This window comes from Malurus melanocephalus, unplaced genomic scaffold (genome assembly GCF_030028575.1).
Source record: "Malurus melanocephalus ecotype Western Australia unplaced genomic scaffold, MMel_1.1 scaffold_27, whole genome shotgun sequence".
Taxonomy (NCBI): Eukaryota; Metazoa; Chordata; class Aves; order Passeriformes; family Maluridae; genus Malurus; species Malurus melanocephalus.
Genome location: NW_026623259.1, coordinates 686,504 through 714,457, shown reverse-complemented (window position 1 = coordinate 714,457; position 27,954 = coordinate 686,504). Strand labels below are relative to the sequence as shown.

Below are 27,954 nucleotides of genomic sequence, written 5' to 3'. Positions count from 1 at the left end.
CCCCGCCAACGTTGCTTTGCTCAATGCCCAAGGGTGTTTTGGAAATCAGAAGATATGAGGTATTTTCTCAATAATTTGCAAGGATCATGATGAAGAATAGCATCATCAAATAGCAGGATACAGAGAAAATGGTGAAGAGCAAGTAGTAAACGAGGCAGCACCTAATTCAGGATTTATTCTATATTATGGTAATGGTAATTTACATTTTGATTTTAAAATTAAATAAAATGCAACTGTATTCACTTCTTTGTGGAGGTATTTCTACTGAACCACAAATTGCTTATTTGGCTTGGAACAAATCACAGTTTTGGAAAGGGCCCATTACACCTGTTGTATGACTCTATGCTATTTTATTATGAAAAAAAATGCATGGCTAACACAGTAAAGTGCTAAATTGGGTGAAATTTGTTGCTATCACTTAGTGATACACCTGGGAGATTTTAAAATTCAAATTGCAGAGTAGCACTGCTCTGCAACAGTTTTGCTGATGCAAACTTTCTGTAATGTTCCTTGTTCTTTCAAAGGACTAGGAGAATGTCTTATACTTGCTATGGGATATATAACTGAGCAAAAGAGTGAAGATGAAGAAACATCCTGCCCTAGCCACTGTAACTGCTGAARCAGCCTGGCAAACCTTGTTCGCAATGCATCATCACCACTGTTATTTTGTTAATTTCATTAAAGAAATATTTGAAGCATATCTTACACTTGACTTTGGTACCTAAACAACTGACAGATTTCAATACAATTAATATCTTCTGTCTTTCCATCTTGCACAAATGTGCTTTGTTTTCTCCCAAAAGTAGCCTTCTGTACTTCTGCAAACTGAAATATTTTGACTACCTCACTAATTTTAAGGAAAAAGTATTGAATTTGGACTAAAAAAGCATTTAGAGATTAGATAATAATTTGACTGTCACTTCAMAAAAACTGTGCATAAAAGCAAGGCTTCTCCAAGAATTGCTATGGAATACTCCTAATTAAGATGCATTATTGAAATCCTGGGGTTTCTGCAGAACATTGATTATTCTTAAAATGGTGCTGCTCACAGCTAGTGGCAGAGTCAATAATAGTGCAGCTAAATATTTTCCAAGTCAAATAACACCTCATGGAGAAGAGTTGTTTATTAGTGAAGAAATTAAAATCTTATATTTTGTGATGTGAGGGAAAACAACAACAAAGTAGAAATCAGTAGGGTCTGCATTTACCTTCTGTTGTTGAAACCCTGTAATAATTATGTTTGAATATTAAATAGTATTGCATTTTTTGTTTATAATGGGAAAAATGCTAAAAGTTTAATATAGTTTTCAGAATATATAGCATGCTATTTCAGTAGGTTACTATTCAAAATAAAATAAATGCAGCCCTACTCTGTTGAGGGTAACCAAGGGGCAGGAATAAGGGTGTGGTGTCTGACAGTTGTGCTCCATGGGCATGCTGACTTGTCCCATCTGTTAGCAAGGACCACAAAAAGCCAGGCTCACCTTTTACAGCTGCATTATGGGACACTCAGAGGAGACAGCTGGTGGTGCAGMCACTCTTCTGAAGAAACACTTTTGGGTGTAGTAAAGCTGCCACTTCCTGTGTAAAGTAAGCAACAATTTGCTGCTATGGGAGTGGTGGGCATATTTTGTGAGAGSATGGGAGTGCAGAGCCTCTGACAGAGTCTGGTCAGGATTGACTCTTTGGGAATGTCTGAGACCTACATGGTACCTCAACCTTTTCTTGCCACTGGTAAGAATTCATGGTTCTACAAGCATCTTGGGAAAAAAAAGGCTCCCAAGCATCATAATCATGGCTTGATTAAGTTCCTTACTCTCTCTCCCCCCAGCCTTCCCCATCCCTAAAATGTTAGGAGAAAGGATAAGTTAAAGGCAGAGGCTCTTTTCTTGCTCTTTCCGTTGAATTTTAGGCCCAGTTCCTCAGGAGTTGCAGTCACTATGCTTTAACAATATTGTGCTCAGGTATTATTGTTTATAGATGTCAGTGAAACCATGGTCACCTTTGCACTGCTCAGCAGATGTTGCTGTGCTGTGCACAGAGCACCTGTTGAAATRGTACCAGTCTGACCAGTGACCCTTGTAACGAGCTCTGCTTCTTGGTCTGAAGAGGCTGATGGAGTTAGGGTATTCCTGTGCCCAGGAGGAAGATATGGGCAGTTGGCTTAGCATCACAGATGCTCCTTCTGTCTTCAGTGACATGCAAAGCAGCCTTAAGGGTGAGTCAAATCCTATTGACAAATTGTCTGTGCTAATACTCTCTGGAAAGACGACATCTGGCCTATTGATACAATTTACTTGAGTGGGATGAGTCGGAGCATGCTTGAGAAAGCAATATCTGCAATACAAAATCTGTTACATACTGCTTAAGTAAATGACAAAGAAATGGTCATTAAAATCTGCCCAAGAGTATGTTATATGATATTTACACACCAAGTTCATGATGTATTTTTTGCTACAGGCAGTAGATAATAGATGTGGAACTTGCCTTCTTTTATTCTTTCCTACTCTACACCTTTGAAAGTTGTTTCCTGCTGGGTTTCATATGCATGTACCCATAATAACATTCTTAGTTAGTGACAAAACTCTTACAGCACTACAGGTTTCTCTGTGAGAGGGTTCATTAAATGCCAGCCAGTAATCCGATGGCATTTGCTAACATAATGCTGTAAAGCCAATCTGTTTCCTTTCCTTCTTGCTCTCTTGCTTTCAGAGTAAATATCTCTTCTCAACAGCCACAAGAAAAAACTCAGCATTAACAGTATCAAACAGTTTCCAAGTCAAAAAATAGAAAAGCCATATTCATTGATAAGCTGACTGAGCTATGTCACCTAGTGTTATGGAARCAGGGAAAACTACAGATTATATTGCCAGTTAAAATAATTTCATAGTCATTTTGCATTTCAAAACTTTGCAAAGAATCTAGAACATACTGGCAATTTGGATGCTATTGGAATTGGCGAAAAGTTGGTTTTATGACATATTTATGTATTTTAGGTTTGGTATATTCCTTTTAATAAAATAYATAGTGTCTCCCACAATTCTTGACAGTGCAACTCAAGCAGCTGTTGAAAATCTACCTTGAGACAAACATCACATGTCAGGCCAGCTCCTCGCACGATTACCACTCAACCCAAAGCCACTTGGCACAGCACACAAATTGGCCAGATCTGGTTAGGGTGGGACTTCCAAGCACGGCCAGCACAGCTGGGAGATGGAGATCTCTGCCAGCAGCTTGCAGTAGGAACCAGGCTGCAGGCTAAGAGATGCCCAGGGAAAGGTGTCAGCCCTGCTCCYTTAGCTGTTGGAGGAGTTTATCTACCACAGTTAGAGCTACCTGGAGGAGCAGTGAGATGAGGATGAGGACAGTGAAAGTCTGCGTCAAACGCCAACTTGGGAGAGGAGGGTTGTTTAGGGATCACTTAATTTCGATGGCAATGATAAATACACCTGGTTAGCACAGCTGATCACAGAGTAAAATGAGAGACATTTCTAGTAATACAGTAGATCTGCTAAGCATGCTGCCTTCCCCAAATGAAAATACAGCCACTCWGCTCGCTTTCTAAATGCAATCACATTCTGTTAGTTCATGCTGTGACAAAATGCCAGGGTAGGTGCTAATAAAAACTATAAATAAAATCAAATACGTGGAGAAAAAATGTTTTCCCAAAACATAAAATGTGAAACTGCAAAGCATTTATCTTTTGTCAAGTTGGGAATTGCTTTTTGCAGTCTCAAAGCACTATTAAGGGGCTCAGGAAGGTTACTCCTTAGCTACAATGTTGTGAATTGAAGAAGTTGCTTAGGAAGTACATTTACTTATTTGCATTAGCTGCAATAGTGATTTTGTGCCCCATAACTTGTATTCATTCTGTCATAAGTGAAATGTCTGCATATACAGGATTTCGTTGAATCTGGTTCATGAGAGTTTCTATTCCTGAATTAGGATTAGCCAGTTCTTCACAAGATGAGCACAAAGCCAGTAGCAACCAGTCCTTTCTGTCTTCAGGAGCTGGAAAAATACAAATCAGTACCTGATACACCTTYTTGCAGTAGCTGTGAAAGACTTTTGCATTAAGTGTTACATGAAACTCAAAGGTTTTCTTCTTATCCATTTTATCCCTGGAAATACTGGCCCCTATTTCCATTAGTTGTGAAGTTTATGGATGTTTTGCCATCCCCAAATGGTAAAATGAGAGTCGAATTGCTCTCCAAAGTGGACTCTCCTAGCTGCCTTCCTGTGATGTACCACAAATCACTTGTTATTTCTCAGCTACAGTGGTGTAAAGGACTGAGCTAGAAGTCATTTGATTCATCTGAAACCATGTTATTGTTGCAGAAATGAAGGATAATTCTTCATTTTCTTAGAGCATATTCTCTTTGCAGTGGGTGTGATATAACTGTGCACTTGGGAAACGTTTTGGTGATTTACTCAATTATGGGGATTATAGACTGCTGCCTCATGCAATTAATAACTTCATTAAAGTAAATGTTAAAGTGTGCGTGTGTGCGTACTTGCACAGTTGCACACAAGTAGTCTTCATCTGTTGTACTAAGGCCTTTTTGCCCTTGAATAGTGTTTGATGATGTTCTTTTACCTTTAAATCAACTTCTTTGCACCTTCAGGGGCTGCAATGAAAACGTGGATTGTTTTCTGTGTATGACATATGTTCTTACAAGCATACAGATAAGCATATCCAATTGTTTGTAATTTTTAAGTGACTGTGGGAAACATTATTGTATATATTTTGTAATTTTTTAGCTGTTGTCTATAAAGAATGTTTAAAACAAAAATTTTGAAATTATTGAGATTTTGCAGAATTTTATCATTATCATAAATCAATATAACTCTTGTTTACATATGGAAGCATGATAGCGATTGACCACAAGCTACTTATTTTACAGGCATTTCATTTTTTTAAAGAAATATTTTTTATTGATGACAGTAAAGCAGAAATTCAAGTAGTTTCAAAGTACACCATTAGTTCAAATCTAGTCCTTGCTTTCAGAAAGATTTTTGAACAGAATCTGGTGAAAAATTTTGTGCAAGATGATYCTTGGGGGTTCATGGGCCTTTTTAAAGCTGAATTGTTTGATAAATTTTGTCATGCTTATAAAGATATTCTCTATAGAGTAGCCATTCAGAGCAGTCTTTTCCTGCTTTGTTTAATTTCAGCATGCCCTTTAAATCAGTATTAAAATTTTAAACACGACGTTTGAAAAAAACAAATGCAAAGCATGTGTATATAGTGGACACAAAGAAGTTCTTATGAGGAGTCCTGTGAAAGATTTGTGTTGTTAAGTGCATGCTGCAATGCAAGAYGTCATAGAATCATAGAGTGGCTTGTGTTGGAAGGGACCTTAAAGACCATTGGGTTCCAGCCCCCTGCCATGGGCAGGGACACTTTCCATTGGATCAGCTTTCTCCAAGTCCCATCCAACCTGGCCTTGAACACTGCCAGGGATGGCACATCTGTAACTTCTCTGGGCACACTGTTCTAGTGTCTGACTATGCTCATGGTAAAGAATTTCTTTCTAATATCTAATCAWAACCTACTCTTTCAGTTTAAAGTCATTCCCCCTCGTCCTGTCATTACATGGCCTTGTAAAAAGCCCCTCTCCAGCTGTCTCAGGGACTCCCTTTAGGTGCTGGAAGGTTGCTTTAAGACCTCCCTGGAGCTATCTCTTCTCCAAGATGARCAATGCCAGCTCTCTCAGCCGTRTTTCATAAGGAGACACACTCCATCTTTCTAATCCCCTTCGTGGACTCCTCTGGACTTGCTCCAACAGGCTGCTGTCCTTCCTGTGCTGAGAAACCCAGACACTGTACTCCAGGTGGGGTCTCCCCAGAGCAGAGCAGATAGGAATGAAATTTACATATACTGTAGTTCTGATATACTATTCATTGATATGGACATAGCACCTAGCATATTTGGAAATATGGTACAAAGAATTCAATCCCGTGTTCATTTGTCTCCTACTGACTCACTAGGAAGTTTGGGGCATGATTCCATCCCAAAACTTATAAAATGTAGGAGTTTCAAAATTATTCTTTTAATATTATATTTATCAACATAGTTTTGCAAATATAAGTCAAAGCTGCACTATATTGTGTATGTGAGAGTATGTGCACATAGCCATACTTGGTTGCTGTGGACAAAATACTCAGGGTGAGACAAAGCAAATCCAGAATTAATGTTAGAAATTTTTTTTATTCCTGACCTTTTCTCTTTTTTTATATTTGCTTAGCTGGACAACCCCAATTTTGAACAAGGGTTACAGACGACGGTTGGAGCTTTCAGATATTTATCAAGTCCCTTCTTCAGACTCTGCTGATAATCTTTCTGAAAAATTGGAAAGGTATGAAAGATTAATGGAATAAATTTGTTTAAGGAATCACATTGYAGTTTTCCTTAAAAAGTATTTGGGTGAAATGTTTAAATAGCATTGGGTACAAGCTGGTTGCCCACATTTGTAGTTTGAAGTTGACTGGGATCCCTGGTGCAGAYGTACCACCTGTATGCTCTAAATTAYTGTATACAGGTAGCTGTGATATCTGCCATTGATCACARTATCACAGAATATACTGAGTTAAAGTGACCCTTGTCAAGGGATCCTTAAAAAGGATCACCAAGTCCAGCTCCTGGCCCTAAACAGGACATCCCCAAGAGGCACRCCATGTGCCTGAAAGCATTKTCCAAATGCTGCTTGAGCTCTGTCAGGCTGGTGCTGTGACCACTTTCCTGGACAGCCTGTTCCAGTGCCCAACCACCCTCTAGGTGAAGAATCTGTTTCTAAAATCCAACCTAAACCTTCCGACACAACTTCAGGCCATTCCTTCAGGTTCTGTCACTGGTCACCGCAGAAGAGATCAGTGYCTGTCTCTCCTCTTCCCCTCCTGAGGAAGTTGTAACTGCAGTGAGGTCTCTCCTCAGTCTCCTCCAGGCTGAGCAGACCAAGTGCCCTCAGCTGCTCCTCACACGGCTTCACCTCAGGGCCTTCACCCTCATTATTGCCCTCCTCTGGACACTCTCCAACAGTTTTGTATCTTTCTTATATTTTGCCCCCCAAAACTGCCCCCAGCACTTGAGGTGAGGCTACCCCAGGTCAGAGCAGAGTGGGACAATCCCCTCCCTGCCTGGCTGGTGATGCTGTGCCTGATGCCCCCAGGACAGGGCTGGCCCTCCTGGCTGCCAGGGCACTGCTGATCCATCCACCAGGACCCCCAGATCCCTTTCTCTAGCCCTGCTTTCCAAGATCTCATTCCCCAGTCTGCCTGTACATCCAAGGTTCCCCATTCCAGGTACAGAATCCAGCACCATCCCTTGTTGAAYTTCCTATGACTGGTGATTGTCCTGTTCCCTAATTTGTCGAGGTCTGTGCAGGGCCTCTCCACCCCTGAAGGAGTCAACAGCTCCTCCCAGGTTTGTATCATKTGCAAACTTGCTCAGTGCCCTTCCCATCCTGTGTCTGAGTCATTTCTGCAGATGTTGAAGGGCACAGGGCTGAGGACGGAGCTCTGTGGAGCCCCACTAGTGACAGGTCACCAGTCTGATGTCTGGATTCACCGTAACCCTCATGCCTGACCTGTGAGCCATCTGCTCRCCCAGCACACGAGTTTATCCACCCRGGGGATGGACTCTTGGTCCAGAAGGATGCAGTAAGAGAATCAAAAGCTTTACTGAAATCCAAAARGATCGCATCTCCTGGCTTCCCTTGATCTGGGTGGGTTATCTTGTTGTAAAATGAAATCAGGTTTGAAAAGCAGGACTTTTTCCTGTCATGAAGCCATGCTGGCTGTGACCATTGATTGCATGGTCTTTCAGGTGATTTTCAATACYTCCCAGAATAATCTTCTCTATGACTTTACCAGGCACTGAAGTGAGACTGACACGCCTGTATTTTCTGGTGTCCTCCTTCTTGCCCGTCTTGAAGACTGGGACAGCATTTGCCAACTTCCAATCAGCTGAGACCACTCCAGATTCCCAAGGCCACTCAAAAATCGAGAGAGATTTCGTGATGAGATCAGCCAGCTCTTTGAGGATTCTTGGATGAATCCCATTAGGCACCATAGATTTGTAGGGATTCAGCTGGAGCAGCAGATCCTGCACAATTTCAGGTTGATGAGTGAGGCTAGTCTCAATGTTTCCATGAGTTTCCTTTTTCTGCTGTTCTTTCTTCCAGAATAACCTTGTAAAACCTTGGGGTTTTTTTTACCTTCAATGAAATAACATTCTTAATTTCCTTTGATACCACTGTTGACAGACTAATTGTTTCTGCAGATATCATACTCTAACTTTCCTCATTTAGGCTTCCATTTGTTTTTACCCTATTTCAGTGGGTTCTAATTCCACAGAAATTGTGCTGCACTTGTGACTAACTCTTAAAATACAGTTGTCTAAAGCCATTTCCTCTCCCCCAAATGATGGTGTAGCTTTCATTGGTGTTCCAGGGCAGCTTCTGTCTGCACTGTTTTACCAACCCAGTCAATTTTAGTTGCAGTGTGGCATAAGTATTCCAAACCGGTGAAATTTATTGAGAGCATTGGTATGCTTAATACATTTTGGTAGTTTATAAATTAAATATTCTGGTTATTTAATATTCTGTTGAAAAATGGAGGAAATAGCTGAGGAAATTCTCAGGAACGCTTTAATATATGAGTTGAATTTTGCTGAAACTTAAGTTCTCCTAATAACTTATACAGCACTGCTTCTGATGTACAATTTATTATTGAACAGAAAGTTACTGCCCCAGCAGCACAGGTTAAAAATTGTGCTGTGCAGTAGAAAAGTCATATTTTTGATGCTTTGTTGATGCTTTCTTTTTTTGCAGACTGGAAAAGCTCCAAAACATTTATTTGCCTATTATTGTACTTTGGTTTTAAGTACAGCAGGTTTCTTTAAAACATACAATGTGACCTTTTCATGAAATAATTCCCTGCGGGGTGATGTATGACCAAGTATTTAAAACTACCAAATATGTGGCTGAACTAGATTTGAACTTCTAYTGATCTATCATGTCTGTGAAGGTCACATCCTTGTGGTCTCTGCAAATCTTTCTTTCATTAGCCACCTTAGCTAAATCTCCTTGGATATACATGAGTGAATTGAAGTATGTCAGAGCCACAGACCCATGTATTTGCTCATGCAACTTAATGKTTCTGTTTTTTGGTTCCTTTTCAGAGAATGGGACAGAGAGCTGGCAACTTCAAAGACGAAACCCAAACTCATTAATGCTCTTCGACGATGCTTTTTCTGGAAGTTTATGTTCTATGGAATAATATTATATCTAGGGGTAAGAATTGTTCTTCTCTTCAGTAAGGTTTTAGTATTTCATAAATAGATCCAAGTCTTAGGGACTGCTAAATTAATACAGAATACTGTAAATAGTCATAGATTTTTTTTTCTCTGTGTCTTGCTTACAAAGGTGATAAATACAGAGATATACTCAGGGGCATTCATTAAAAAAAGGGTTTACTGGTAAGGGCTGAATATATTTAAAACATACATATGAAGAGTTKTTAAATTAATTAGTGCTGTTAGTGCTCCCAAGTGTGTGATCAGGAACTTGAAGTGAAAGCCTGAACTGATTACGTTTATCACCTTTCCAGCATGTTAGGTAGGATTACCTTGACTTACCAAATGCCACCTGTTTGTTTGACAATCCTATCACTAGGGTTAGGAGCTGTGAAAATAATTTATTGCTAATGTTGTCTCACTAAGTATCTGTGAGCAAGACTGTAAATCTGAAAATTGCTGTTAACTAATATATGCATGAAATATATCTGTTATTTATAAGTTTCTCTTATTTAGTAGTAAAAAAGAGAGTGTATCACCTATGCAAGGAGGGGCAGGCAATTTGGGACTAAAAGGATGTTTGGAGGTTATGTAGGGAGAAAATTAGAAGGGCTAAAGCCAAACTGGAACTAAATTTGGCCACTGCAGTTTAAAAACATGTAAAAAAAGTTTCTATAAATRCATTGGCAGCAAAAAGCTAAGGAGASTTTCCATTCTTTGCTGGATGCAGGGGGTAGTGTAGTGTCAGGGGATACACTTTAGGTATTGGACCCTGAATTATCTTTGTCCTCATAGGGCAGTTAAGAACCTCAGACAGAGCCTCTTGCTGTTTATGGGTCTGCATGAGAGCCCTTCTCTCTCTACTCTTTCACTGTTTTCRTCAGCTCTTCTCTGGGATGGCATATAGTATTTGTGGACCCCTATTCAATCATATCTTTTACGTGCTCCTGTGATCTCATTACTGCCTTTAAATTTTAAACGTTTTTATTCACCAAGCCAGTAATTCCTTATTCATGATAGGTTTATATTAAAAAAAAAACACCACCAACAAAATGATTCTACAAATACAGCCTCCCATGCACTGTAATAGCTGTTCCCGCAAAGTCTGCCAGCCAGAGCCTTTGCACTAATGCATTCCTGTTAAAAGTTAAGCGATGTCTGAGGGCTTTTGCAGGCAGTCTTGAGGATAATATTCACCCTTAGTTTAGGCAATGTGTGTGGGCATGATGTGCAGGGTTGATTTCTTCTTGTGGACTTTTTAAATGGAGTACAGTTTCAGACCAGGTGAGGACAGAACAAGACTGCYGGATTTTTGGGTCATATTCTTTGTTTGTTTGTTTTTGTTCTTTTTTAAAGCTTTCATAAGAAATCACAGATGTCTGCAATCAAACACAGTAAATGAATCTGCACCTTTCACAATGAACACGGAAATCTTAAATCTTAGTTTAAATTCCAGATTCTATTATCATTAGTGTTGATTTAATTGAAAGCTGCTTCATTTTATTGAAAGAGGAATTAAAAAAAAAAAAGAAAAAAAAGGCTCCTAAAGCTGCTGCTGTTCTTTGCAGGCCTTGCGCAAGGAAATTAATGGGAGCTTTGCCATTAATTTGAAAGGGGACAGGATGTTGTGCCGTACTGGCATAGGTGTAACCAAGTTGTGTGTTCTTTTGAACTTCATTTTCATTTTAGCTCTTCTCTTATCTAATCTCTGAGCCATTTTCATGGCCATCTTTCTTGCACTGTGGTTTAAACTCTGCTGACATCCCTCCTGTTTGTGTAGTTGTCCTTTCAACTGGCATCACAGCTTTGCTGTCGTTAGGTCTGGCCTTTTTTCTGCCTCTCCCCTGTCCCTGATGTGCTGCAGSTAATCAAATTATTGTAGAGTGGACGCTTGTGCTCTGGCCCCCTAGAGTGCTGTGACTCCCCCTCATRAATAGAGTTATGTTGGGCACATTGAGTTACTGCACTTAATGTATCTTCTCCCTTCCTGTTTGAGACAGTTTCCATTCTACACCCTATCAGAACATGAGTCTTGCAACGTAAAGAAAAGGTGTTATGGTGGTGAAAGAAAAATCTTGCTTTTTAGCTTGATACATGCTAACCAACTAGGTGCTGTGAGGATCAGTTTGATTCTATTTGTATKTGGGTCTTATATTCAACGCCATGAAATTTAGATTTCCACCCAGGCGCAACAGCTGCTAACATTAACTTGGAAGTGRCTTTAGTATCATATCCCAAAGGACCCTAATGAGGATTTCCTGAAGTTCTTACATATGGGTCACGGGTGTGAGTGAGGATGCAGGGAGGGAAGCACTTCTTGGYCATATGCCAAAGAAGAGATGTGCATTATTGTCTTCAAATGGAGAGTGTTTGAACATATGGGAGATAAATTTAACATAAAAGTCCCTGTTGCGTAAGAATAATTATACCAGGTCAGATTAGCACAATACCCTGTGTCATAATCTCACTTTCCTTTAGATCTTTGCTTTCTTAAGATTTCTGTGAGGAGAACATTTATGAGTTTCTCAGCAGCCTATGATGAATACAGAGGGAGGAGTAAGTACAGGAGAAGGCAAAACATGACACTTAAAAACTGAATTTTCTGTTAGGTGTACAAATTCCATTCTTTCTTTTAGGTAGGTTGTTCTAATTGGTTTATTCATATCAGTGGGTAATTTCAAGTTTACAAGAGGAGAAAGGAAAACTAGGTAGTTCGGCTTTGATTTTTATGTAGACTAGATAATATCTTTGGTAAGCAAGCTGATAAATCTCCATTGTAAACGAGTGGACTTTTATGCCCCATGAGATAGTGTATGACTTGGCTTATTGCCAGTCACTATGCTAGACTGTAAATCATAATTTTTTCCAGCAAGCTCAGAATATATGCAATACCTTTATAGTCACAACAAACACATCAGCAAAGCATGTAATTTTCTGAATAAAAGTAARCACACAAAAAACCCCTTGCTATTTTAAGCCTATATAGAAAAGCTTATCTTGGGATCTCCAAGAATAKGAAATTGCTGTACTGTCCTTGAGAGGTGAATGTTTTGTGTTTTGTGAGTTTTGGGGAGTTTTGGTTTGATGCTTTGGGATGCATATGGTTCAAGCACAGCTGTCTTGGGTCATGTGTTTTTTAATAAACACTCCTCCCTTTGCCTACTAATAACACTGAAGTCTTTGTCAAAGCTSCCCCAGATTCACAGCATTTGTGTTGGGGCAGAGTGATGTTTAATTTGGGAAATGTAGCACATAGCACAGGTATGCTATTTGAGAGGTAATATTTTACCTCTTCTGTGGAAAAAGTGAATGATGAGTATCAGCTTCACCAACAGGGACATTCAAAAGGGGCGASAGTATAGGTTATAAAAGTACTTGGGATTGCTTTTTCGTAAGAGCACTCAAAGGAGAAGGAAAGAATTTAAGGGGATTTTCCCAACCTKTTTATCACAATAGGACATTAATTACAGCTGAACTTTACCAGCTTACTTCTCTGAGTCTCTGTGGTTGTCTGTGTGGTTTTAATCTGGAAGACAGTACCAATAATTTTTTGGCAGAATTTAGCGCATCTCTATAAAACAGAATTCAATGGTGTCTTGTTACTTTGGAAGTATCAGATGCTTTCTGCTGCAACACAACTGAAACAAGGATAAGGAGATACATACAAGTTCATAACACTATGTATTTTTAAACTGAACAAAACAGTGAAGAAAAGGAGCACATACATACTTCATATTCTTCTGAAGCTCATGCAGAAGATGAAGCAAAATGTTAGACCACAGCACACAGGTGATTTTGTATTTCTTTGGGAAAGACTGGGGAAGGAAAGAGGAGGCAAGAGGCAGAGATGGAAAAAGATGAGGTTAGAGGAGTGAAAGTGTGAGAATGMCTTTCATTTCCCTCTCTGTCCTATCAAAGGTGAAGTAACACTTGTGGGGTTTAATTACAATGGAAAAGGGGACAGAGGACAAATGTAGTAGCAAACTGAAGTGAGGTCAGGGCTTTAGCGAATCAGTTGGATACCTTGTGGTTTAGTAGTTGAACCTTACCTCTTTCTCTTCTCCGATCCTGAATTTCTGCCATGCTGCTCATCCTGAGGTGGGAGGTGCTGGGACTTCCAATGCAAGAGGGACTCTTTTGTTTCTGGGACTTTTATTGCYTCCTTACCATTTATTCTCTTTCCTCCTGCTTTTGTTTCAAAAATGGATTCAATGTCTAGAACTGTTGAGTAGGATGACCCAATTATTTATACTTCTGTTGCTATTCAATTTACTTTTTGTTTTAGTTATATTCTCACTATCTTGTGAGAATGGTGGTGTTCATTGCAGAAGTTCTGAAGCTTCCTGCATCTTGTAAGTCCAGTAAARTGCAGGGAGAACTGTTCTTAGGGACCATAACAGAGATCCAGCTCGATAAACTGGATTCAGTCATACGATATGGCTAATCCATCACAACTCTGTAAAGTAAATGTGAAGCTAATCTCAGTTGTCACATTTGTAGAAAATGAAAACTTATGAGCTAATTTACTTTGGTGGAGTTGCAGGAGCATCACATACAGCAATAGTTGTCTGTCCTCCTGTGCAATTACTGCAATTTTCTGTGGTTTGCACAGCAAACAGGCCTGACTTCCTCATTTAAGATATAAACTTTAAATGTCATTTTGAAAAAAATTAGCAAACTGCTGACCAGAATTATTTTTCTTGTTTCTGTCTGCAGGAAGTCACCAAATCTGTGCAACCCCTACTGCTGGGCAGAATAATAGCTTCCTATGATCCGGACAACTCTAATGAAAGATCCATAGCCTACTACCTGGGCATTGGCTTGTGCCTTCTCTTCTTTGTGAGAACACTGCTTATACACCCTGCTATATTTGGTCTTCATCATATTGGAATGCAAATGAGGATAGCTATGTTTAGCTTGATTTATAAGAAGGTAATGGCTTCATTTACACTCTAAGCCAAGCCTCTGTCTGTAGCCTATGTAACTTGTAGGCTAGTTTGTTGAGAGATTGATAGTTTTGTCAAGRTACACGAAGTACACAGAAGATAATGTGGCTAACAGATTCTGACAGCTCTCCATTTCCCAGTTCAAAGAATCAAATACCTGTCTAGAGCTGTTCAACTGAAATTAGCCTCTGTGAGTTCAGATTTGCTGGATATGTAGTGAGATTACTTAATGGTTCTACCATTGAGCTTCTGTTAAAAATGTGYACTGCAAAGGTAGAATAACATGCTGGTGGCTAAAGAATATCTTCAAAAGAGAATCAGAGGGGAAGATTTAAAAAAAAATGTAACATTGAAGGGCTTGAGTTTGAGTGATACTATGTGACATCTCTAGAGCATGACGAATCAACAGATATTGATCCATCACGTGTTCAAAAATACAAAGTTTAAAAAAGTTACTTTGTTTTACCAATACCCAAAGCAGCTAATTTAAACAAACATGCTACTTGTTCTAGTATAAAGCTCACAGTGAAAGCATCTTTCACAAATATTTGTCAAGAGGGACAACAGTAGGAGATTTTTGAGGATGCACAGCAGCCCACAGCATGCATGCTTAATTAAAACTTGTATTTGCATATATATCTATATCCATAAAATATTCAGCAGAAAGCAAGGACTAAGTCAATAAATCAATATTTTTAAAGCAATTTAATGGCTATATTGAATTCAAATGACATAAATAACAAGTTTAATGAGACTTCCTTTATAGCATAAACAGATAAGTGGATTATTATTTATACTGCTGTACCATTRCTTTTCATTTTTATCTTTATTTATTCTGTTTAATGGAAATAACTTAGATGACAATTTTTCTATGGTTTTGTTTTCTTTTACAGATCTTAAAACTGTCAAGCAGAGTTCTAGATAAAATAAGTACTGGACAATTGGTCAGTCTTCTTTCCAACAATCTGAACAAATTTGATGAGGTGCGTCATCAGTTGTTTAATTCACTTGGTGATCCATCAAACACAAATGTAATCCTTCAAGCTGTTCATGACAGATATTAAGGAAGGAAGGAGCATAAATGAAGAACTGCACTCAGTGCTCATTGTAGAGTAAATGCTCATTAGTTAACTTAAGAAAATGTGTTGGCACATGGTCATGGAAATGCTCATTCTCATGCTTATGAAATCCTTTGTCTCCTATGCTGATTACTAGAGGAAGCCTAAAAAACAGTTATATCATAAAAACATGTTTGTCTGCTGTTCAGTGAGAACCTGCCAGGAAACCTCTGGATTAAACGGTTGGTTTCACAGGAGACGGACMTTGCTGGTTGAATCCTTCCATCCCACTTCCTGGTCACTGTCCCTTTTTACTGAGGTGTTCCAGTCCATTCCTGCCACTGAACAAGTGATGAGGTTCAACCTCCTGTTGCTGTTTTTACCCAATCCACTGAAAGGGGATGTTGATGCAAGACTGTGTTAGGAGCCTTAGCCATCCATCTTAGAAAATTTTACAGTCTCCTGAAAAACTTCTCTTTTCTTAGAGACTACAGTAAATCCCTGCTAAAGCCTTTAGGACCTGGAAACTCTATGAAATTCTGTTCTTCATGTGTGTGTTACTGGCCCATTRGTAGTGTAAGATTTGCTTCCCATGAAGCCAGATGAGAGAGACTATACGGGTGGCTGGAGCTGTAGGGTGTATTTACTTTAAGCGCTGTATGACTGTACAGAGTAATGTCAGGTGGTCTGTCATTGCAGSAGGGTAGCTGCACTAACACAGACCCCTGTGCACCTGATCACGGGGTTCAGGCAAAAAGCTGAACGCGAAGGAATGTGACTGAAGTGGGCGGCAATCTGCATTGAATTAGTTGTGTTCATACAACAGTCATCTCTTCACCACAGTAATATTTGCCTTCTGTATCAGATTAACACGCTCTCAGAAGATTCTTACATGTATTTTTCTCATATTACAGTGGTTGAAAAAGCCAGCACTGATGCCAAATTCAGTTTACTTTTACAAAGCTGTGACTTTTCCTCATGCATATACATAACAAAGAGACAGTTGCAGATTGAACTTTGCCTTAGAAAAATCAAAGTTTAGGTGTGGAATGTAAATGTATTGCTGCACTGTCATCGTATTTAGCACCCAGAGTGCTATGTGCTCAGGATCACAAGTCCTCCTTCATAAACTTGTTTTTCTACTGGAAATATTTGTACCATTCTTCATTACATTTTTCAAAATGTCACTTTGATGACTACTTTCTTGTCATGTAGTTTTTAGAGCACAACTATAAATTATTTTTTTCTACTGTGGCCTTCCATAGGGTCTTGCTCTGGCTCATTTTGTATGGATTGCACCATTACAAGTGGCCCTGCTGATGGGATTGCTCTGGGATATGTTAGAAGCTTCTGCATTTTCTGGACTTGCTTTTCTAATAGTCATGGTCTTATTCCAAGCCTGGCTGGGACAAATGATGATGAAATACAGGTGACAAGAATGTTTTAAATATTTCAATATATTTTCCTGAAACACATTGGTTTTAAGAAATTTCTRCCATTTGATTGAGGGACTCTGGTTATGACATTATATAATATGAGTCCAAAGAGTGCTTTCTGTTTAGGAAAAACTACAGACAAAACTTTACTTATTTGGAAGCAGGTGTCTAAATTTTAAAAAATGAAAAGTCTAGCATGAAATAAATAGTGTTAAAATTAGATTTAGCATTAAATGTAGGATTTTTAGAATTAAAACTCCTTGTTAGTTACTTGATTTATTATTTTTTGAGTTTGTATTTGCTGCTTTGAAAACAATGATCAGATTTATAATAATTCCTTCTACATTCTTCATAATAATTCTGTTAAAGTAAGTACTTTAAGCAGAGGCGTATATGAAAACTGTTTTCATAAGATAAAATGGTTTAATAAGCTAAGTTTACAGGATGAAAAAGATGAAGATTGACCTACTGCCTTTTCACTTTGTAGGAATAAGAGAGCAGGAAAGATCAATGAGAGACTTGTCATCACGTCAGAAATAATTGAAAATATACAGTCAGTTAAAGCCTATTGTTGGGAAGATGCAATGGAAAAAATGATTGAAAACATCCGCGAGTAAGTGTGCTCATTTGTTACACAAATTCTATTACGTGTTCAGAAAAAAAATCAGATGGCTATGGACATCATCTGTGGTCATGTTAGTTAAGAAGTAAAGCAACAACTATTAATCCTTAATAAACTAACCATGCATTCCCACACTGCAGCTTGGGTTTTTTCCCCAATTTTTTTTTTCAAGTTTACTATGGAGGTGAGACTTTTTTTCTTTTTTTTATTTACTTCCTCATTTGTTATAATGATGTTTCAGTGGTTAGTTTGCGCAGGTAAAACAATTGTGGGATCTGTGTTTGTTTCTGGCCAACCCTGTCCTCATCTTAAAATAAAAAGCCCTTTTGTGACGGTTACTTAGGGCTTAACAGACGTCCCTATTCTGTGGTGAAGGAAGCAAAATGAATCCTGTACAGCCATTTTCTGAGAAATGCAATAAAGCTGGTTATAAAATTTGCATGCAATCTGTGAGAGGGTTAAAGTAGCATAGATGCATGTATCTATCCTTCACATTTATATGAACATTTATAGTCGGTAGATGGCCTTTTAGAATGCTTATCTCATCAGTTAATATAAAGATTGAACTGTAACTACTAAACCTGAAGGAGAAAGGAGGTAAAAGTTAGCTGAGACCTGTGAGAAGGAAGTCTTTGTTACCAGCAAGGCGTCCTGGGGAAAGGGAGGAGAAGTGACATATTGATTGATGGGTGACGCTGCATTAAAGCTCTCCCATGTGTCCCGTGTGTTTGTTTAGTCCTTTACACAGAAATAAAATTCGGTGCCAGGTGTGTGATTGGGAAAATAAAAGAAATATAAATGTCATATTATCATGTAAATAAAAGGCATAAAATTATATTGCTCCACAAACACTTTCTTGATCAGCTGCTTTCTGAAAGACAATCCAGGGAAGGTGAAGTGTTCTTTACCATTAGAATTTGTAATTATTTACTATAAACAATCAAAGAAAGCTCACTCGGAATCTAGATAATGAGTGCTAGCTTGAAGATGGAACTAGTTTAGGATTCCACTGATGTCACTAGTCACATGCATCACATTTAGGAAATCTGAGGCCACATCATGCTAGTAAATCCTCTAGAAATGAATTAAATAAATTGTAGTTGACGAACTGGTCACAGAAATCTGTAAATTGGACTGTTATTTTATTATCTRTATTTTCTATAATAATATATAGTAAATTTTGTAGTGCTGGAGTTAATTTTTATTGTTATGTATATGGTCTTTTTTTAAAAGACAAGAATGCCAACAATAGTACAAGATCAGAGTACCTGGCCTGTGAAGAAAGGCTGAGTTAATTGGGATTATTCAGCCTAGAGAAGAGATGGTTCTGGGAAAATCTTATTGTGGTCTTTCAGTACCTGAAGGAAGTCTACAAGAAATCAGTAGAGAGATGTTTTGCAAGAGTACATGATGGTAGGACAAGGGGGAATGGCTTTGAATTAAAGGAGGGTAGATTTAGATTAGATATYATGAAGCAATTCTTCCCTGTGAGGGTGTTGAGGCGCTGGAACAGAGAGGCTGTGGATGCCCCATCCCTGGAAGTGTTCAAGGCCAGGCTGGATGGGGCTTGGAGCAACCTGGTGCAGTGGGGGTGTCCCTGCTTACTGCCAGAGGGTTGGAACCAAATGATCTTGAAGGTCCCKTCAAACCCAAACTATGCTATAATTCTATGATTCTTCTGTATTTTTTTGAGTCACCCAACAGGTCAAACCGTAGCATAGCACTGGAGAAGGGGAAGGCTGGAAGGGTCTGTACTTTGCCAGCAGAGACACAACTTTGTATAAAGTGAAAGATCTCAAGTTTATRTAGCAGTACTGGTTCCTGCAGCATCGCTCCAAAAACAGGCATACACTGCACTCTCTATATGCACAAGGCTTGTAGGGTCCTTATATATCTTTCAAATTACCCATATTGAATCAGCAAGACCTGTCCCAAGTGGGTGTGTAATCTACAGAGCTTTCAAGTCTGTATCACAGACAGAACCAYCTCTGGAAAACTTTTGCTTGCGGCTGCATCAGTTTGTGGCTGGTACTTGGGAACATTTTGAAAAGGATTAGTGCTTTCATTCTCCCTCTTTGGAGTAGGGCTGTGGTCTTCAGCCCTGGGGCTTTTTGCTGGCTTCTAGCCAGACATCTTTGTGGGACTGGATGAGCGCCAGATCCCAAAAACTGTGTTATTACTATTTGATGCTGCCACTCGCAGTTTCACAAAACCTCTGGAGGGTTTTACAAGGCCCTTTCTCCCAGGCAGTGGCTCCATCATGGTGGTGACTTTTATGTCTGGCTCCTTTATTCAGGCTTCTCTTGTGAAATATAGACTTAGTGAGAAATGCTAGGTCCCTCTTCAAAACAGACTGAGCTCAGGTTTTCTGTCAGGGATTTTCAAGATCTCTTTGGCTGAAAAAATGTAGATAAGAAAAGTTGGTAAGATTTGAAAAAAGTTGATAAAATGCTGGGTGCATGTGGAAGTCTCATGCGTGTGTGGTGTGGAGCTGAAAGGGAGTTTCACACAGCACCAGTGGGGATGAACTCCGGATGCAAACACTGGCTCAATGTGAGAAGACACATAAAGGTTGTGGTGCTCAGCCTTGCAACACCAGGTATTGCCATCAACAATGTGACTGCAAACTTCTGCACCATGCCCAATGGTGCACTCACCCAGGGAATGGGCATCTTGGGATCTAGCTCCATCCCTAGCCCCAGTTAATTGCTCTTGCAGGAAAGCCACAGCTCTGTCACTGCAGCAGAGGTGCTTCTGTCCAGGCAAAACTGAGCTGCAGGGCACCTGGGGGATGTGAACAGGGTCATCATGAGAGCAGTCAATATAAATCTTCAGCACTGTGAGTTAGAGCTATCAACTCAGAAAATTATTTATATCCCATGGATTAGTTATCCTTTTTATTTAATAGCTTGCTATGAGATGCATAGACTTTGTGGAAGCAGCTCAGAGTAATCACCAATTCCATTCCTGACTGCACAGGAGTGGGTAAGCTACTCCATGGACTGAGCCTCTGTGGAGAAAGGAGGGTGAAGAGCAGAGTCCCTGCCTTTCACCTCTTCAAACTGAGGTTAAATGACGCCTTAATTCATGGCTGCCAATAGGTTGCCATGTAAAAGAAGATGGACTCATACTCAAATTGTCTATTGTAAGGTTTTTATGATCACATATAGCAAACCTGGCATTTCAAAGCATCATTTTTCTAGGGGAGTTATGTATCTAAATGACCAGATGAGTGTGCTTCTGGGAGTGCATCATATATGGCAGTGTTAGATGCTTAAGGCTGGTTGTGCCAGGGATTGTAGAGGCTTTTCGTTTATTCAGTATCTAAATCATGACAGATTATTGTTATTTTATMTCACATCTCTGAACATTGATGTGAAAATTTGATGCTAATGATTTTTTAGGATCTGAAGTGGTTACTTTGTAACTGCAATTCTAGAAAATAAGAGGGATGAGTGAGCCTCTGAGTTAATTGTTATACCAACAGTTCCATCCAAAACTGTGAAAATCATACATTAATTATTTGCACTTTTTTTTTAACAGAACTGAACTGAAGCTTACCCGAAAAGCTGCTTATATGAGATATTTCAACAGCTCAGCCTTCTTCTTTTCGGGCTTCTTTGTGGTGTTTTTAGCCGTGCTTCCGTATGCTTTGATTAAAGGAATTATTCTCCGAAAAATATTTACCACCATTTCCTTCTGCATTGTTCTTCGAATGACAGTGACCAGGCAGTTTCCTGGCGCTGTGCAGACCTGGTATGACTCTATTGGAGCAATAAACAAAATACAGGTAGGGTACCTAGACTGAAATCTTCCCAAGTACGTAAGCTAATTCTTTATATCATGTTATCTTGTCAGCTGATCAACAAAAGCACACAGCATTTATGCAGACTTTTTGAATATATGTTGCTTTGACTAAACACCATGAAATGTCATTGTAAATCTTGATATTGTTGCCCAGGCAGGATAACCACAGAAGCCTTTTTTTTTTTTTTTTTTTTGAAACAGTGGCATTTAGTTAGTTATTCTCATTGAAGAACACAGAATTTAATAAAATCATGAGTAGTGATGCATAAGAGATGTTTTTCCTACAGAAAAGGAAGTTCAAAATTAGTACATGTTTTATATAGCATATTTTCTATAGTAGATATTTTATATAACTTCCAGGAGTTGCAGTCTCAGTTCTTCTGTTTTTCTAGGTATTAGTGGCAAGAACAGCAGGAGACTGCATCTTATGCAAATGTGCATCTCATTCATTATGAGTACCAAATATAATTGAGGTACCAGTCAAATAATTATTATCCACCTTACCTACTGAGATCAGTTGCTCATGTAMCAGCATGAGGCTTATCTGCAGAGTCATATCAGGGTGAATTCTCATTAAGTCTGTCTTTTTTTAATCTGCTGTTCTGAAATTACTTCCCAGGAAAAGAATTCTTACACTATWTTGGGGTGAAATCGAATGCCTTTTTCATTATGTATTTATAGACGTGGGTTTGGTTTTTTTTTTGTAGAACATAGATTTTATTATTTTTAGTGTGATAAAAATAACTAATACAGAACTTAAATATCTCAATCAGATATCTGAATCAGATATCAATCAAAAGTCTAGTATGGAATAAGAAGTAGGTGTAGGATTTTTATGATTTTTCAGCTGGGCAGGAAACTTAAAAGATCCAGCCATAAACCTTTCTATTTGACATTCAGAAGGCTTGTAAGGTGTCATAATAGACTTTTCTTGTGCTCTCAGATTCTCTAGGCATTAATGGAAGTATCCTGTCTCTTCTATTTCCTGGCAGTGTGTCCAATGCCCTGTCATAGTATTGGCAAGCCCAGCTGCCACACCGTTGCCCTAACTTCACCAAACGCTTTGGGGATTTTAGCAAATGAGTCCTCCAGAATCCATAAATAATCATCTCTTTGTGGCAGGTTCAGTATAGTCCCCATAGAGTGGACAGAATCCCAGAACACCAAAGCCCTTCACTAGTCTTAAGAAACAAATAATAAACCATTCATGCACTTCTCTGATTTAATTTCCTTATCAGTTTAGGGAGTTGACTGGGCCAGGTATATCCCTTGGGTTATTGTATTTTCACATGTTTTCTAGACCATGATATTTCACAGTGTATTCTCTCTGACTATCACTTATTCAGGAACTCCACTGGATGACTCCTTTTTTTATGAAAGCATAGATATAATTTCTTTTTTTTTCCCCATAAACCATGCATATTTTGCTTTCCAGTTTTTCAGTTTGTGGCCCTTTCAATCATCTGTTTTTTCCCTTCTCCTTGTTCTACTAGGAAAATCTGCAAGAATAAAGTAGCGAACAGATTTTCTCACAAGTCTGCTTAGTTTTTCCATTGTATTGCCCATGTATTTGCTTCCACATAATTAAAAAAGTTACTAATTTGGAGGAGATGATACTTGCATATYATATAAACTTAACAAAATAATAGAATAGGGATGCTGTTTTCCCTGCATTAGCACAGGCTTACTTTTATTTCCTGATGCTATCCCAGAAGGCGAAAGGTGCACCAGGGTGCTGACTTGTGTCTTTTGAAATTACACTACAGTAATCAGTGCTGCACTTGCCAGGATCATTATCTGCCTCTTATTTTTGTTGGTAGAGAGATCATTCCGACTCTTTTAAACTCTTGCACTTTTGGAACAGGAGAAAGGAGCATGTAGATGCTTTGTTTCACTGTTTACCAGAGTGCAACCTTCTACATCTTACTCCAAAACCAAAGCTTTGTTTGAAAAGGGTGAAGCTCAGAGAGATGGTCTCRTATGGTACAAGTCCCAAAAGCAATACAAGTGTCAAGTTTTGKCATTCTTTCTAAATCACAACCAAATACCTTTATGGCTCTGTTTTCACTAACAATGAAAGAATTGGTAGTTTCAAAAATATTTCCTTCCACATGCAAAAGATGACATATAAGTTATATTTATGTCTCTTGCTGAAAGCACTAAAATGCAAAAGTACCACCAGAAATATTAGTGCTCCATGTAGGCAAATATGTACTGCTTTGTGTGATATGACCTAGTCCCTTACTGTTTCATCTTCTCTCATGGTGTTTCTAGGATTTTTTGCTGAAAAAAGAATATAAAGCCCTGGAGTACAACCTAACAACCACTGGGGTAGAGGTGGACAAAGTAACAGCTTTTTGGGATGAGGTTGGTACTTCCACCCAAACTGTATTAAAACAAGGAGAGTATCTTTTTTTAAAGTATTTTCCATTATGTTCTCTAAAAAGAGCAGCCTACACTCCTTCATTTTAACTAGCTTCAGCTCTCAGCAGGTAAGGAATACTGAGTAAGTAATTAATGCATGAGATCAAATTATCCCCAGTTGAAAAACTTTGGAAGAAGACCTCTAACAAGTGTTAAGGCCTGTAATAAGTAGTTATTACTGATTTAAGCTATCCTGAAGACAGGATCAGGCTGTGGCATGTATAAACATTGGGAAACAGTTCTAAAATAAGCAAATTTTGTTTGTGTCCACAAATTTAGTTGCAAGTTCAATACATACATCTAAAAAAATGTATATTTAGGAATATGAGTATTTTATTGATATGCAAAGTAACATGAGAAAAGTAAGTTCATATGTTTTCATAAGTCCATAATATGATATACATCTCTGCATATGCATGTTTTATTTATTTTTTATGCACATCTAATACATATCCATGTATGTTTCAGGGAATTGGAGAGCTGTTTGTTAAAGCAAACCAGGAAAACAACAACAGCAAACCTCCTAGCACTGAAAGCAATCTCTTCTTCAGTAATTTTCCACTTCATGCCTCTCCTGTTCTTCAAGATATAAATTTCAAGATTGAGAAGGGGCAGCTATTAGCTGTTTCTGGATCTACTGGAGCAGGCAAGGTATTTCTATTTCTACTGTTTCAACGAGAGTCCTAATAATTATAAGGGAAAAATGTTGTGTTGTTACCTGTATTCTTACCTCTATTGTTACTGTACTCTTGCCATCCTGTGCTTGTTGCAGAAATGATGGCTGCAGGAAAGGGTATGGAGAAACTGCAAGTTTCACTAAAATAGTTGCTTGAAATTGGCCACTCTGTGGCCAATATGAGTCAGAGTTTGCTGAATTTTTTTGTGTAATAGAAAGATAGAGAAATAGAAAGAAATAACAGTTTCATGACAAGATGCAAGTTTCATGACTTCCATGTCCCATTGGAAGTAAAAGGAAATTTTACAGGAGTAGTGCAGACTGAAACCTAAAGTTAAGGCTCATGGTGAGAATCTCTCTGCCTTTAAAAAAAACGAAGAATATGACACAGATATTCAGGGGGTTCAGTACTAGAAAGCTTTTTTGTCCCATTCCTTGCTAACATTTTAAGGAAAAATTTGAATACAAGATGGGTAGTAACCTGATGAGCCTGACAGGAATTTAGCCAGTGTGTGTCCCAGACATGTGGTGTACCTGATCACTTAGCTCCAGTTCCTACTGTGCCTCACTCAAGCTCCCTGACACCCATGGGAAAGCCTGGGGAGGTGCTGCTGAAATTGCTGATTTTCTGTGGAAAATTGTTGTTTAGATTAATCACCATTTCAAATTATCATTTTATTACCCCATAATATTATCAATGAATTTAGTTTTCAGATGACACATCCAATTAACTTCATTAATATAAAATGTATTGAGTTGTGTTACTCAATTTGAGGAGCAAGTAGTTAGATGAGTCTTTCATCTTCACTGGGTTTTTGAGGAGATGTGAAAGTTAAATGTTCATTATGCTTCTCCTTGTTTAACAAAATATAAGTGAAAATTTTGTGATTTCTTTTACTTGCAYGGGGTAAAATCTTTGGTCTGTTGGAGTCAATGACAAAGAACCCATCAATTTCAATATGATCAAGGCTTCTTATTTTTAAGTAATGATCCCCATAAGAAAGAGCAAGGGAGTCAGAACATGAGATTGTCCTCAAGGTAATGTGTTAAGGTGCATTTTACTGTGATWCTTTTGAATTAATAAAATAGTATATATGGCTATTGCTAATGCTGGTTATTGTTATATAGAAATGTCAGCTAAAAAATGCTGAGGGTTGTATGTATATCCCCTTTATTCTGCTACATAGGAAATTAAGGAAAATTTAGATTACACTGAGCAGTTTATGTCGGAATATACATACAACAAATTTGCATTTTTCAAGGCAATAAAAATAAAAGCCTTATCTGAAAAAGCTGTAAAAAATAAGGTTTGCCTCCCACCCCCCCACCCCTCCCCAAAAATACTGCCCTTCCCTTACACCTTCTTAATGTAAGGGTTCCTTCATATTGCTTGAGGCTGTTACTGTATATTCCAGGAATTGTAAGGCCTGTGAAACAGCTGCACAACTATTTTATCTATTACAGATATGCAGCGTGACATCAGCTCTTTAATACTGCTTCAGTATTGTTTTGGTTTTGTTTTGTTTTTGAATTTGTGAACAATTTTGGCACAAGATCCAGTAGTTTAACATCCAGTGTACAAAACAGACCAAGTGGCTGTCCTTTGCAAGATTGGAAACTTCTTACTCAGCACTTTGGAAAAGTCAGATTCTGGTATAATGGAAGAAATCTCATGTGACTCCCCAATATATTGTATAACTTGCAAAAAGATCTCTGGGCTTGACAGCATGAAACTGTGACTTAGACAAATTTTTTAGATCTTTGGCTGTTACGTCCCAACTTTGTTGACTGTTTATTAGTGATAACAACACCACTGCAATGGCTGTGTAACATATTTTTCCGTGTATTTCTCAATTCTATTCTTTGATCTAGTAGCCAGTGATGTGTGACAAGGTTACYACAAGCTACTGATTAACTTTGAAATTATAACATGTCAGTGCTGAAGTTGCAATCAATTCTTTTATGAAGAGAAATAGTAAATACACTTAGGTCATGCATTCACGTAAATGAGTGAACAGTTACAGAGGAAAATTCAGACTGAGCAATTGTATATACTTACACAAAGAAGTTGCATTTTTCAAGGCAATGCAGATAATACTCATGAACACTAGCAAAATTATAAACATGAATTATGTTGTATGAAGAACTAACAAAATAGTCACAGATAATGTGAAAAATCAAACATTCTCCATAAATACCAGTATCTTATGTCTGTATGTGCCTCACAGATAGGTTTTTACCTTGTAAAATTATTGAAAGTGTCACTAAAATGACATTCCTTTGCAGCAGCATGCCTTTTTTACAAGATATCTTACACAATTTTTATAATTGATTGAATTAAGTTTCTCTCATAATAGAGGCCTTTCAGAATCACACTGATCATGAAAATCTCCRCTAACTGCAGTTTGCACTAAATCAGTCCTTATAGGGACACTCTTGACAAGACAGATATGCCTTTTAAGTGACTTAGCAGGGTGACTCTCACTTAGTTCAACATTTCTTATTTCTTATTCTTACTGTTGTACAGATCTCTGATATATTAATCAAGTGTCAATGTTTTTTCAGACTTCTCTTCTGATGTTGATAATGGGAGAATTGGAGCCTTCTCAGGGTAAAATTAAACACAGTGGAAGGATATCCTTTTCACCTCAAGTGTCCTGGATCATGCCTGGAACAATAAAAGAAAACATTATCTTTGGTGTATCCTATGATGAATACCGGTACAAGAGTGTCATCAAAGCCTGTCAACTAGAAGAGGTCAGTCTTTTAGGACTTTTAAGACCTATCACCCCATCCAAATGAAAAACCCCAAAGGGAAGGTCAGGGAATGGGGCTTTAAGTGAGAAATTTCTGAGGTTCGAGGAGCTCAGCCTGGCATCCCAATTTTGTGAACTTACAAATCAGCTTGTTGCCAGCTGTTTGGGAGATCCACTGACATTGAGAGCTCTGGTAGTTTACACAACAGAAGCTGAGTAAGCTGGTTCAGATATTATATGGTGTTTGCCTTCTCAGCCTTCCTTGATARTTAAAAACATGAGTAAACACAATGATGTTTAAGAAATCATGTGAAAATATGTTATACCTACCATTTGTTTGTCACATTTCTTCCCCATAAAGAAGCTTTTCCTTACAGTCTTGGAAATTAACCTGTTTTTCACCTTTCTTTTGTGCTTCCAGGGATAATTGGAACTTTGTGGCAGAATTATTTAGTGGACAATCTTGTCTAAAGTTTCTTCTTTTTTTTCTGTGTACACACCAAAAGTTCTTAGTCTGGATATTATTGCAGGGTCAATCCTTATGTGACATGTAGTCCACAATGAGTACAATCACGTTAAAATGTCCTTGTATGTGTTTGATGTTGACAGAGGGTAGTATAGGCAAAGATATTTTTCTTGTGGCAAGGAACAAAAGGAGCCAGCATTTGAGACCTTTGCAAACTAACTGCTGTGCTTTAAGATTTTGTCTGTAATATACAAATAAAAACAGTAAATATTTAACTATACTGAACAGGATATTTCTTTAAAYGACACAGTGAAACACATTTTCCCTTAGCACCAGTCATGCAAGAAGCTATAGCCAGTCTGTTTAAAAATAAGGCTACTGCATTTTATCTCAGAGCAGGCTATAGTTAAACAATGAAGTAATATTTTCATATATGTGTCTGGGCATTTCAGCTTATATTTGGATTTT

The 27,954-nt window shown here is 38.3% G+C and overlaps 1 protein-coding gene across 1 annotated transcript in view; it reads left to right on the top strand.

The window, feature by feature from the left end:
• The window catches only part of CFTR (CF transmembrane conductance regulator), an 87,092-nt gene that overhangs the window by 7,077 nt on the left and 52,061 nt on the right, over positions 1 to 27,954 (top strand). Inside the window, exons 4-13 of the mRNA XM_057390465.1 lie at positions 6,249 to 6,359; positions 9,182 to 9,293; positions 14,012 to 14,227; positions 15,135 to 15,224; positions 16,565 to 16,728; positions 17,223 to 17,348; positions 20,901 to 21,147; positions 23,439 to 23,531; positions 24,057 to 24,239; positions 26,830 to 27,021. Of these exons, the coding sequence (XP_057246448.1) occupies positions 6,249 to 6,359; positions 9,182 to 9,293; positions 14,012 to 14,227; positions 15,135 to 15,224; positions 16,565 to 16,728; positions 17,223 to 17,348; positions 20,901 to 21,147; positions 23,439 to 23,531; positions 24,057 to 24,239; positions 26,830 to 27,021 (1,534 nt within the window). The remainder of the gene's footprint in view (positions 1 to 6,248; positions 6,360 to 9,181; positions 9,294 to 14,011; positions 14,228 to 15,134; positions 15,225 to 16,564; positions 16,729 to 17,222; positions 17,349 to 20,900; positions 21,148 to 23,438; positions 23,532 to 24,056; positions 24,240 to 26,829; positions 27,022 to 27,954) is intronic.